General features: G+C 50.5%; 1 protein-coding gene across 2 annotated transcripts in view; it reads right to left on the reverse strand.

The window, feature by feature from the left end:
- Positions 1 to 13,630, reverse strand: part of SLC22A4 (solute carrier family 22 member 4) — a 43,105-nt gene extending 29,475 nt beyond the window's left edge. For both annotated transcript variants that reach the window (XM_045828989.1, XM_045828982.1), the window contains exon 1: positions 12,405 to 13,630. In XM_045828989.1, the coding sequence (XP_045684945.1) occupies positions 12,405 to 12,797 (393 nt within the window). In that variant the 5' untranslated portion in view covers positions 12,798 to 13,630. The remainder of the gene's footprint in view (positions 1 to 12,404) is intronic.
- Between the last annotated feature and the right edge of the window lie 167 nt (positions 13,631 to 13,797).

Below are 13,797 nucleotides of genomic sequence, written 5' to 3' on the forward strand. Positions count from 1 at the left end.
TGGCTGGCATTCCTCTGGACCTGTGATTTCAGGTCACACCCTAACATTTCTGAAATATAACCGCCCCACATACCCTGGATGGAGTGGATTGTGGGAACCGACTGGCCCACGCTGAGCAGGGTGGGGGTGCCCAGTGTGTCTTCCCTGGGTGACTGTGTCCTTCTCATCCTCAGGGGCTCCGACCAAGATTTCCCAACAGAGCAGAGTGAGCTCTGTGTGGCTGGACCATCTGGCCTTTAGCTCTGCTTTAAGAAATAAAAACCCAAGTCACCAGGTAAAAGGGGACAGGAGGTCACTCTTGCCAGAGAAGGGTGTGCCTCTCATCCCTCCCGACAGTAACAATGGGAATGACAACTAGGGCGGGCTGAGTACTCACTGTGTGCCTGGTGTGGTCTCATGGGACCTCAGAGTTGCCACATGAAATGGGCACTCTCTTTATTCCCATGTACAACTGAGGAAATGAAGGTGCAGAACATGGAATAACCAGCCCATGTTCTTGTGGATCGGTAAAGGGACTTGCTTAATCATTTATCCAGCCGTCATTGAACACCTGCTCTGGGCCTGACTCTGTGTGGGGCACAGAACAGACATGGTCGCAGCCTCCACAAAATTCAAGGTCAAGCATACTTTATAGGACGGAACAGGCATGCACGTGAGCATGCATGAGCCCAGCAGGCCGGGGTGGGGCGGGCTCTGTGCTGGGCCCTGGTGCCCATGCTCTGTATGCTCTCTGTCTGGAGTGGAGAAGAGGTGCCCCTTCCTCATTCTCCTCCAGATGGACGGACTGCTAAAACGTGAACCTACTCACGTAACTATTTGAGGTAACTAAAGCTTGCACATGGTACGGGCTTAACACATTGTTGACAAACAAATGTTCAGCAATTAGGAGTAATGGAAAATAAGTTTGGTGTCATATAGTGTGGAAAATGTGTGGTGTCATATAGTGTCCTTTGAAAATCACCCTCAATCTTGAACTCTTCAGGTAGCCCAAGTTTTAGCCTTTACCACAGCTGTAAAGGACCACAAAGAACTGTGCAGAACTGAGAACTTGGGAAGGCAGCTTGATGCTGAGCAAGGGGCACAGGCTGTCTTCGGTCCTGCTAACAACCATGAGACTTTGGACTGCTCACTCACCTGTCAGCCTGCTTTTCATCTTCAAAGGGAGACAGTAATACTCCTTTGTGGGGAGGCTGTGGGCACTGGACAGAGAACGTAGGAGAGTGTCTGACACAGTGCCTGGCACATTACAGGTCTCATTACATGGCAGTCCCCTTTCCACTGACTTCACACCCTTGTCCTAAGCAAAACAACGACTTAGAATGAACAGCATGAATGCATAAGCAGAGCAGGTTACAGTTAAACCTGAGTGAGCAAAAGAGATTCCCAGAAGTAAGAACTTTGTATTCTGTGACCAAAGAGCTTTTACAATAAGGTACAAAATCCCTTTATCCGTGGCCAGCAATCCCAGAGATGAGAAATTCACATTAATCCATGTAAGAATGAAAAATGGATTTCAATTGCATCCTCTTATAGTTATTTTTCATTCCGGGGGGCAGGGAATAAGAAGTAGTAGTTAGTTAATAATAGAATATATGCCACCCCAATTTCTTCTTTATGACTTAGTTGTGATTGAAAGCTGGAAATTTCTTGACCATTGGGGAAAAAGAAGCTGGCTATTTCATTCTTTTTTATTGTAACAGCTATATTAAGACCTAATTCACATGCCATAAAATTCACTCTTTGAATGTGCACATTTCTGAGGCATTCAGCACAGCCACAGAGTTGTGCAACCGTCAGCACTGACTAATTTTAGAATGCTTCACCACCCAGCGCCTGGCAACCGCTCACACACTATCCATCTCCATGGATTTTCTTGTTCTGGACATTTCTTGTAAATGGAGTCATACAATACGTGGTCTTTTGTGACTGGCTTTTGTCACTGAGTATAATGTCTTCAAGGTCCATCCATGTTGTGTAGCACGTGCTAGTGCTCTGCCCCTCTTTATGGTGCAATAATCTAGCAATCCATGGAAATGCATTTCATTTTGCCCCTCATAGGCTGAGAGAGTTTGGGTCGTTTCTACTTTCGGGCTGGTATGAATGATGCTGTTATGACCTTTTGTGCATGAGATTTTGCATGGACATATGTTTTCATTTTTATTGTGCTTTTAGAATATATGTAGTAGAATTGCCGAGTCATGTGATAAGTCTACATTTAACCTTTTGAGAGACTCCCAGATGTTTTTCTAAAGTGGCTGCACCATTTTACAATTCCAATAGCAATGAAGGACGGTTTCTTTTTTTTTAATTTTTAAATATATTTTATTGATTATGCTATTACAGTTGTCCCATTTCCCCCCTTCAATCCCCTCCCCCCTGCACACCCTCTCCCACCCACATTCCCCCCTTCGGTTCATGTCCATGTGTCATAAGTTCTTGAGCTTCTACATTTCCCATACTATTCTTACCCTACCCTTGTCCATTTTCTACCTACCATCTGTGCTACTTATTTCCCCCTCTCTCCTCCTCCCACTCCCCTGTTGGTAACCCTCCATGTGATCTCCATTTCTGTGGTTCTGTTCCTGTTCTAGTTGTTTGCTTAGTTTGTTTTTGTTTTAGGTGTGGTTGTTAATAATTGTGAGTTTGCTGTCATTTTACTGTACATGTTTTTTATCTTTTTCTTAGATAAGTCCCTTTAACATTTCATATAATAAGGACTTGGTGATGATGAACTCCTTTAACTTGACCTTATCTGAGAAGCACTTTATCTGCCCTTCCCTTCTAAATGAAAGCTTTGCTGGATAGAGCAACCTTGGATGTAGGTCCTTGGCTTTCATGACTTGGAATAGTTCTTTCCAGCCTCTTCTTGCCTGCAAGGTCTTTTTTGAGAAATCAGCTGACAGTCTGATGGGAACTCCTTTGTAGGTTACTGTCTCCTTATCTCTTGCTGCTTCTAGGATTCTCTCCGTTTTAATCTTGGGTAATATAATTATGATGTGCCTTGGTGTGTTCCTCCTTGGGTTCAACTTCTTTGGGACTCTCTGAGCTTCCTGGACTTCCTGGAAGTCTACTTCCTTTGTCAGATTGGGGGAGTTTTCCTTGATTATTTTTTTCAAACAAGTTTTCGATTTCTTGCTCTTCCTCTTCCCCTTCTGGTACCCCTATAATTCACATGTTGGAACCTTTAAAGATGTCCTGGAGGTTCTTAAGCCTCTCCTCATTTTTTTTGAATTCTTGTTTCTTCATTCTTTTGTTTGGTTGTTTCTTTCTTCCTTCTGGTCCACTCCATTGATTTGAGTCCCAGTTTTCTTCCCATCACTATTGGTTCCCTGTGCATTTTCCTTCATTTCACTTAGCGTAGCTTTCAGTTTTTCATCTAATTTGTGACCAAATTCAACCAATTCTGTGAGCATCCTGATCACTAGTGCTTTGAACTATGCATTTGATAGGTTGGCTATCTCTTCATCGCTCAGTTGGATTTGCTCTGGAGCTTTGATCTGTTTGATCATTTTTGTTTTGTCTTGTCGTACTTGTAATGTATGAGGGGCGTAGCCTTAGGTGTTCACCAGGGCAGGGCCACCCAAGTTGCTGGGTTGTGACGCTGTATGTGGGGGCAGGCTGTGAGAGGGAACAGTGGTGCCTGCTCTGCTCTCTGTTAGATATTGGTCCCTTCCGCCACTTCCCCCAAGGAAACTGGGCCTTTCTGGTGCTGATTCCCATGTGGGTGGGCTTGTGTATGTTCTAGGACCCTGTGGGTGTCTCTAACAAACTCTCCAGTGCACCTCAATCCCCACAGGTATCCCCAATTGATGTGTTGAGGCTTTATTTCCCTGTGCTGGGACCCTGGGTTGCACAGTCTGTTTTGCTTCCCAGCCTTGCCTAGTTTATGTGCGCACGAATGTGGGACTCCTGGGTAAGCCGGCCACCTTGTGCAGTGCCTCGCTTCACAGTTGCTGCCTCGCTGGGTCTGCCTGTTGCCATCCTGCGCCTGGGGTCTGCCAGCCACCGCCTGCATGCCCAAGGTCCGCCCGTTTCCATCTTGCGAGCCCGGTGCCACCATTTTTTGTGCCACAACCCCTCTCCACTCTGCCTACCAGTCTGCATGAATGTGTCTATTTTAACTCCTTGGTTGTCAGACTTCTATACAGTTCAATTTTCTGTCAGTTCTGGTTGTTATTTTGTTTTTAAATTGTTGTTGTTCTTATTTTGGTTGTGCCAGGAGGCACAGTGTGTCTACCTATGCCTCCATCTTGGCCAGAAGTCAAGGGTTTCAATTTCTCCCATTCCTACCGACGTTTGTTATTGTCCTGTATGTCTTTAATTTTAACTGTCCCAGTGGGTATCGAGAAGTACCTCACTGTGGTTTTGATTTGCATTTCCCTAATGATGAATAATATTGAGCATCTTTTGTGTTGACTCTGTAGTAGATCAATTTGGAGAGTGTTGCCATCTTAACAATATTAAATCTTCTGCTTCCTGAACAAAACATGCGATCTCTTTCCATTTATTCAGGTCTTGAATATTTTTTTCAAACATGCTTCCAAAGCTGTTTTTTCAGAGCATATTTTATGTTTTTTTTTTATTTATTTGTGAAGAACCTCCTTCAGTACTTTTTGTAAGGAAATACTGCAAGCAAAAATTTCTCTGTTTTTGTTTATCTGGGAATATATTTCATTTTCAAAAGACTGTGTTGCTAGAGATGAGATTCTTGGTTAACATCATTGTTCTTTCAGCACTGTGAATATGTTATCCTAGTCCACTGCCTTCTGGTCTCCATGGTTTCTGACGAGAAGTCAAATGTAAATACGATTGGGGTTCCCTTGGATATGACAAATCATATTTTTCTTGCTGCTTAAAGAAGTTTCCCAGACTTCCAGTCAAGATGGAGGCATAGGTAGGCATGCTTCACCTCCTCACGCAACCAGAGAAAGAATTACAGCCAGATCTCAAAAACACACAGAACCGTCAGAAAATCAAGCTATATGGAAATCCAACTAAGGATTTAAAGAAGCCACATCCATCTAGATAGGAAGGTTGGGGCTGTGGGGATGGGACAGAGAGGCAGAGGCAATGGCTGTGGATTGGGAGGGTCCCACATTCACGTGTAATGGATAAAACTCAGGAGGAACACCTTGGGAACGAGGGAGCCCAGCCCCGACCCAGACCACACAGCCCAGGGTTCCAGAGCTGGGAAAATAAATCCCCATTACCTCTGGCTATAAAACCAGTAGGGGTTGAAGTGGTAGAAGAAACTGCCAGATTTTCAAGCTTAAACGGCCCCCGCACAGATTTAGAACTATGCAAATCTCAGGGTAGCAGCTGGAAGGGCGCCAATCACTACGGGAGGCAGGTGAAGTGACTGGAAATGGGGTGAGTGCCGGGCAAACCTCCAGAAGCCAGGCAGCAGCACTGTCCCCTCTCCCAGCCCCGCCCCCCCTCCCCCAACACAGAGCCACAAAGCAATGAAGTGGGTTGCCCTGCCCTGGCAATTATCTAAGTCTCTGCCCCACACAAATGCAGGGAGGCTGCCAAATTGAGAACACACACACACACACACACACACACACACACACTCCAAATGAAAGAACAGACCAAAACCCCAGAAAAAGATCTAAACAAAATGGAGATAGCCTATCTAACCTGATCCTCTAATCTCCTGGCTGCATTCACCAAGAGTTAAGCCTCTGCACCTTGGCGCTCAGGAGATTGAGGTGGGCTAAACCTAAAAATGTTCTCAGTATCTTTCTTCATATTAGAGGTAAATAAAAAGCAACCAGAGGTGGAGAGGCCTCAGAGAAGGGTTCTGTGGTCATTGGGAGGCTTGCCCAAAGCAAAGACCCAGGAAGTTTGAGTGGGAAGGCAGGGGTGGGGGTGGAGCGCCTGAGGGAGGGAGAAGGGGCACTCAGGGACCTGGCTCTCTACTTCCAGCCCAACGTGGAACACATCATGGCTCTCCCAGGCTCCACACTGGGAATGTGAGCAAACGGAATGGGGCCTGTGCCACTGTGAGCCTTCCCTATAGTCCGGCAGACACAGAGCAGGAACCACTAGCCTTGGGCTGTCCATGCCAAGTGCTAGGGCGTGTGAGTCAACCCAGCCTCTCCCCAGAGCCTCCCTTCTCTGTGCACCATCTCTGTTCCACACGGGGATCCTTCCCTTTCTCTGGGGCTCTAGAAACATGCTTGCCACCCCACCAAGGTTTCAGACAACAAGGCAGGCCTGCTTGAGCCCTGAATATAAATCCAGTCTGGCCTATCCCAGGGGAGAGACTTCAGTCCTTTCAGGGGCTTGAAGCATTTGTTGCTGCTCTGATCAGCTCTGCCAAAGCCTTGTTTTTGACAACACGCCGCCCCACCTCCTAGATTGTGTGAGGTTTTGGCTGCCCACCACGAGGGGCAGACAAAGTCTGTTTATCCAGAAACTTGGCAGGAGGTGTGGATGAAACAGTCTCTGGACAAAAGCACATTCGGAGATCGTGGTGGCCATTGTCAGAGGAACATAGTTGAGAGGCCACAAGCAGATTATTTGGGGTGTGACAGCTGTCAAACAAATAGGGAAGCACATTCAGGGCAGAGCTAGGGACTGCCCCTGAGTCTCCTTTATTTGTTCTCCAGCAAGCTCTTTCTGAAGCACCAGCTGGAAATAAAAGTCTTGCTGGTGCTGGCTGGAGGCACAGGCCCCCACACCTCATCCCCTTTGGAATCTGCCAGAGGGCAGGTCTGAGTGAGAACTTGGTGAATTCACAGGCTATCTTGATAGTAAAGCTGTCTGTCGGTCTCCACAACGGCTAGCGGTATCTCAAGGCAGCCTGCCTGCACGATGGAAAGAAAACTTCCTAAACCTGCTTACCGCTCAAAGTCTCCATCTTTGCCAGAGCCCAGCCAGGCCCAGCCAGGCCCCAGGGGAGGGACGTCTCTGTGTGCTGCCAAATGCACTCCGGTGCCAGACGCCAGGCTCAGTCTGTCTCGTCCTCCCCTCCTTTGTTGCTCTCAATGACTCTGGTAAGCGTCCTGTCAGCAGAGCTGATGCCTCCACATTCTCGTCTCCTGACTTTGGACTGCAGGTGGAAATCTGTGTCCTGCTCTGTCGATGCCCTGACCCCAGGTCCCAGGAAAGACATACAAGGCTAGTGCCTCTGAAGGTCTAGGCCCTTTGCTGGAGATTCTATCACCCTTGAAGGTACAACCACCAGCCGCTCCACCCACGGGTTTCTAGAGGAAGCACCCAGCTGCTGGAAAGGTTACAAGTCTGTCTGGTGAGGAAATAGCCCTGCCTCAGGCCACTGGTGGCTTGCCACAGAAGGGTGGCTCTTACTGAAACCAGGCTCTGCCAAAGCCTCTAGGGCATGGGGCCTGGCTCAGAGGTGACTGCCTCATTTTCCCAGCCCACGGACTAAAGAGGATCCACAGAAAAAGAGGGTATGTGTGAGGCAGAGGCGGGCCCACGATTAGACCCTGGCCAGAAGCTAGGCTCACCCCCACTGCTCAGCCTGCGGCCCTTCTCAGGCATCTAGTCCTGGAGAGCAGGGCCCTCCCTGCTCCTTCAGCCTCGGGCCAGAGACCTCTGAGCTTCCTCACACATAGGGCTTGGCTCTCTGGGCGCATAACACTGAAGGGCTTTGTAGAGGGTGCTGCCCGTGGAGACGGCCCTCGCTGCTGCGGTAGGTCTCAGTGAGAAGGACTCCAACGTGTGACAATCTGAGACACTCGGGCCCCTTGCTTCCCCCAAAAGAAACTTCAGTCTCAGTCTGCTGGGCCAGATTCCACACACTCCTGTTGTTTCTGCTTGTGCGGTGACTGGCACGCCTCGCCCTGGGGCCACACACAGTCCTCCTCTAGCCCTGGCTCCAGAGACGGGTGAAGGACCTTAGCCTGACTTTTACACTCTTTATCTTGAACGTGAGGAACAATTTGGGTCAAGCAGGCACCACTGAGGCAACAGAATGAATGAGGAGAGTATTATATAACTCACAGAACAACATAAATATGCGTGAATCTATACTGATATAAAGTAATAACCATATAGATAAATATCACATGGGAGTGAAGGGGAAGTTCTTCTTTGCAGGTCCTGATTGATATATTGGAAGGGATGAGGAAGATGCAAAAATCACCACTAGGCAAGCGCCGCAGAAATAGCGGTTTTAGTTCAAGTCCTGTGACAGATGCAGAGAAACAAGAGATACTTTGTACAGCCTCAGAGTATCTTCCCTGAGATATTTACTAATGATAAAGGGGAAAATAGTAGCTGAACAGTGGAGAAACCCAGCAGACACCGACATAACCAAGGGACCATGAGGCAGGAGACAGCATAGGAAGAATTCTGAGACGCAATACTGTTACTGTCCAGCATTTAGCACCCTGGTTGCTAGGAAATGCTTTTTACCAATTAGGTAGAATAAACAGTAAACTGAGGCAAGGAGGAGGAAGGAGACATGTCTCACATGCTAACTCAGAGGTCCTGAGCCTGGTCTGATAATACTGCCAGGTGTTCCAACATCACAAGAAACACTATGTTAGCAAGAAAGAAGGGAAGTCCTTGAAATTCTATGTAGTGTTTCCACAGTCTGGGAGAGAAAGCCTTGAAACTGTGCTTTCATCCCAAGGCCTGAATGCAGGAGACGTTGGTGCCTAATGAAAGAGCCCATAAAACAACTTTGGTGAATTGCCTACCTCTGATCACTATCTGTTTTACAAGGGAGTCCCTGATGCATACAGAAAGAGTCCATAAATAACTTTGGAAACTGCCCCAATTTTAATTAACTGCCTCCTGTCACATATTTGTTTTACAGCAGGATGAACAAATGGACTCTGGAGCAAGATAAGGATTTGGGGTAACAGACCCCCACACATACCTGAGTTTGGGTAGTCACATTCCCCCCAGGAGAGTGGGTACCACATTTACCCGTTAATCAACATGTAACTTTTTTTCCTCCCATCCTACCAACTATATAAGTCCTCAGAACAAAGGACTTGCTCTCTCTTAGGGGCTCTGGGTGCTGTTGGCTCTCGGGCCACAGGGCCTCTGGCCACCTGGCCTCAGGCTGCCCAGGGGCTTGCCACCCTGGTCTCCAGCTGCTCTTCTTTTGTCGCCCTGCTTTGCCCTGAAACTTTGCCTTTCACCCCCTACTCTACCCAGTCCTGTTCTCTTCCATGGGAATGGGCCACTCTTAAACTGATTACATGCTAATAGCTTTGTTGATCTGTAATTCTTTACATGCGTCAGCAAGAAGAACCAGGTCTCTCCCGTCAACAACCAGAGTTAGCATCACCAGGACACACCCCTTCTACGGTATTCTTACCAAAACACTCAGAAACTCAATCTTATCATGAGACAAACCACACAAATCCAAACTGAGGGACACTCCTCAGAATAACCGATAGGTTCATAGAAAGTGTCAAGGCCATGAAACATGAGAAAAAACGGAGGAACTAACCCAGATTGGAGACTAAAGAGCCATTACAACCCAACACGGTACAAAACCCGGGACTGGATCCTAATACAGAAAAATGACATTAGTGGGAAAACTGCTGAAATTTGAACAAGATCCAAAATTTAGTTAATGATATTGTAACCAATGTTAATTTCCTGGTTTGAATAAATGAATTATGGTTATGTCAATTGTGACCATTACAGGAACCTGCGTGGAGGGTTCATGTGAATTCTCTGCTATTTCCACTAAACCAAAGATCACTTCAAAATAAAGTTTAACAGAATGTAATTCTTACTGCACAGGACAAGTGAATCAAACTTCCCCAGCCCCCAGAAAGAAACCACCCTGGACACACAGAGGCAGATGCATCCGCTGGGCCAGTGTGCCACCTCTCACCTACCCACTCGTCCACTGATGGGCACTTGGGTTACACCCACTTATTGGCTATTTTGAATAATGTTGTAATGGCCACGGGTATACAAATATCTCTTCAGGTCCCTGCTGTCAATTCTTTCTGTATGTATACCAAGAAGTGGTATTGCTGGATCATATGGCAACCCTATTTTTAATTTTTGAGGAACTGCCATCTGCATTCCACAGTGCCTGTACCAGTCTGCATTCCACCAGCAGTGCTGAAGGGTTCCAGTTGCTCCACATTCTGCCGGCACTTATTTTCTGTGTTTTTAAAAATAACACCTAGCCATCCTAATGGGTGGGAGGTGATATCTCGTTGTGGTTTTGATTTGCCTTTGTATTCCCCTAATACACAGTGGCATTGAGCACCTTTTCACACACCTGCATCTGCTCGTACAGGTGAGGAAAGTGAGGCTTCGAGCAGTGTCGTGGCAGCCTGAAGTCCGCCAGGTGCTTAGCGCCGGAGTCAGAACAGATGCTCCACAGCTCCTCCTATGCCACCAACTCCCTGGGGAGTCACCCACGCTAGTCACCCTGGGGCCTCTCCCATCTTGCTCCCAAACACCACCTGCCTTTTATTTGGCTCCCACCACTCAAAAAGGAAGCAAGGAAGGGAAAGGCTCATGAGAAAAAATCAAACCCTGCTGTGTGTGTGTGTGTGTGTGTGTGTGTGTGGTGAAGTACATCCCCACAGCAGGGCACAACAGGGCAGCTATGGACTTGGACCAGTGGCTACCTACCCCTGACACCTGAGGTGGACAAAACCAGCAAGGAAGGGCAAAGAGACTGACTGATACAGCTGTCAGGGAGGGCTGCGGCCAGTGGGGCCAGCTCCAGCTTAGCCGCTGACGACACTTCCAGAAACTGAGGTGGGATGAACTGGCCCCCAGCCGTAGGTGGCCCTGGGCCAGGCTGTGGGCAGGGGGTGGGCAAGTGCTAGGAGGCCCTCCTCAGGGATCAAAGCCAGAGAAGCAAGGCCAGCTCAGGGCCCAAGCGAGGCATGGCACCAATGCCAGTGGGAGGCTGTGGTTGTCCCCAGGCTGAGCCCACTTTGCACAGGTCCTGTAAATTCCACAGCCACTGCTCCTGGCTGGCCACCAGTCTCTTCCCAGGCAACTCCCACGGCTTCCTCACTAATCTTCTCGCTTTTCATAGTAGCTACAGTGAGCTCTTTCTAAAAACACTAATCTGGACGTGTTACCCCTCGTGTAGAACCCTTACTATTCTCAGGAAAAGTCAACATCTCTACATTCCTACAAGACCCACTGTGAACTGCCCTCTGTAGGCATTTCTGGCTTCACCTGTCACCTTCTGAGCTCCAGCCACCCTGGTCTAAGGAATTCCATTCCTGGAATCTGTCATGTTCATTGCCTGGATAAGCCCTGCTCATATTTCCAGTCTCAGCTCCAATTTTATCCTTCCCCTCCCCCTTCTTGGAGTATTTCTTCACCCTGTTATCCCCACAGAGAGGGTAATATTTTTGCCCCAGGTCACACAGCAAGCCAGTCAGGATTTGAATTCAGGCTCCAGGACCCTGTTACTACCCAAGGTTGATGTTAGCCCTCTCTGGAACATGGCCAGCATCCCCCATGGGCCTCAGCTTTGAGATGCCTAAGCCTGATGCTCAGAACAAAGCCAGCCCAATGCCTGAGGATTGCCACATTGTGCTGAGGGAAGGGGATAAACAGAGGCCACCCTCACAATTTTCTTGGGAGGAACATAGAGCAGAGGAGGGGCCAGAAGCTGGGGAATCCTACCTGCAGGATTGGTAGCAGGAAACTAGTCTGTGAGGATGCCCTTCTCAGAAGGCAGTGTGCCCCTGACCCAGCAACTCCTGGCTCTTACCAGATGCAAGGCAGGAAATGAAGGGGGTGAAGTATGTGTGTATCTGGATTTCTGGAACTTGGAAAACCTGCCACCAAATCACTTAGGATGCTAAGGAGCTAATGGCATAGGCTGGATCCCTTGTCCATCACCGGGCCCTGTGCTCAGGGGTGTCCATGTGTCTGTCTCTTCACGTGTGCCTTGGGACCACAGTTACTCCCCTCTGACTCCCTGCACTGAGCTTGCATCAGCAGGACCTTTGCTCCTTTCCAGAGAAACTGGAGACTCCAGACAGGGCCCCAAGCCTCACCACAGGCATATGGCAGAGCAGTAGGCCCCTGATGCATCCAGAAGCCTGTGGCCAGGAACCAGCAGACCTGCCCCTTTGTGTCTGCACTTGGGCTCAGCGGCGTCCCCTACACCCCTCCTCCTGCCTGTGGCAGAGCTTGACTCAGCCTGCACATCTGGAAAGCCTGGGGCTGGGCCTGCCTAGGACAGCATCTTGAGAAACAACTTCATCTGTTGTGAAACTCTGAAAGGAAAAGACCGTTGGCGAAAATACTCCCTTCTCCATCTTCTCCATGCTAGACAGAGAGATCAAGAATGAGCTTAATGTGAACCCTGTTCTCTCGGGCTGCACACCTGTGTTAGAAGCATAACCCAGTGGCGGGCCAGCCAGAGTGGGAGGTCTCGAGGGGGACTGACACAGACCGAGGGCTGCTCACACACCCACCTCGGTCACGATGGTGGACAGGTAGACATCCTGGCTGAACTCCCAGCCATCCAGGCAGCTCTCCTGCTCCAGCTGCTCCAAGTCCACATCGCGCACCGGCTCCAGCCCCAGCGCCGAGAAGTTGGCGATCGCCGCGAGTCGGTAGCGCCGGCAGCTGTGAGGCACCAGACGGCCGTCCAGCAGCCGCAGCGGGATACTGTGGTTGCGCCAGGAGCTGCTCAGGTTCGCGCTGTCCGGCACCCGGCAGCGGTGCTCCGGGGTCCCCGCCAGGAACACGACTGACATACCGTTGAAGCCGTTGGGGATGATGCTGGCGCTGAGCAAGAAGAAGACCAGGCGCTGGAAGGGCCCCCACTCGCCCAGGAAGGCGGTCACCTCGTCGTAGTCCCGCATGCTTTCCGCCGCCGCTCGGCAGCTTGCAACAGGGGGCGACGATAAGAGCGTTCCCCGGCGCACTTTGCGCAGCCGAGGGCGTTACCCGAGCGCGTCAGAGCGTTCTGGGGGAGGCCGGCTGCGGAAACCGGGACAAGCCGCGGGGGTTCCCGGGAAACGTGCTGCGGGCTTGGGACCGTTCGTGGGATCTGGACGCGAAGCTGGAAGCCGACGCAGAAACTCGGGACCACACCCCCTTCGCGGCTGGGGCTGGGCAGGGGCGGGCAGCGGAGGGCGTCCCGGACCGCCGGGGTGGGGCTCCGGGGCGGGCTCCGCCTCGGGTCCCGGCTTCCCGCCGCCCAAGACCCCGCTGGGGACTCTTCAGGGCCTTGGAGCACAGCGAGGCCACCTGCGAATGGGGGAGGAAGCTCGGCTCGAGAGCCCTCCGCGTCCCCCGCGACCCCGAGGAGCTGAGCAACCCGACCCAGGCCTCGGAGCCGGGCCTCACTGGGGAGAGCGGGCGAAAGGGAGGGGCCGGGGCTGGAGAGCAAAGTCTTTGAGAGGTCGGCTCGCGGCCCTCACCGTCGGCCTCTGCCCCTTGCCCCGGGGCACGGGTCTCTCCGCGGTCCCTTCCGATCTCGAGTCGGAGCTCTGCTGGCCTCCAGCGGGCGGGACGCGGACTTGAGTCAATGGAACCGGTGCTCCGGGGAACCCTGTGCGGGGACAGCGCGCCCTCTCCTCTGGCACGGGCGCCGCGCTAGTGTCCGGCGCCAGCTGACAGGGCGCCCACTCCCCAGCAGTGCCAGCTGGGTTTGGTCACCAGCCGGCGGCACCCGGGGAAGCGCCTACGGGACAGCCCGGAGCCTCACCTTGAAAAAGGGAAAAGAGGTCTGGAGCCCGGAAGAGATGGGCAAGGTCACACTGCGTCAGAGAGTGACTGGGACGAAGGGAGGTCGGGGGCAAGGGTCATCCCAGGGTCTCTAGACAATTCAATGCGGAGCCTGGCCCACTGTGAGAGCAT

The sequence above is a fragment of the Phyllostomus hastatus genome, unplaced genomic scaffold (genome assembly GCF_019186645.2).
Source record: "Phyllostomus hastatus isolate PE091 unplaced genomic scaffold, TTU_PhHast_1.1 phas_contig_150, whole genome shotgun sequence".
NCBI lineage: Eukaryota > Metazoa > Chordata > Mammalia > Chiroptera > Phyllostomidae > Phyllostomus > Phyllostomus hastatus.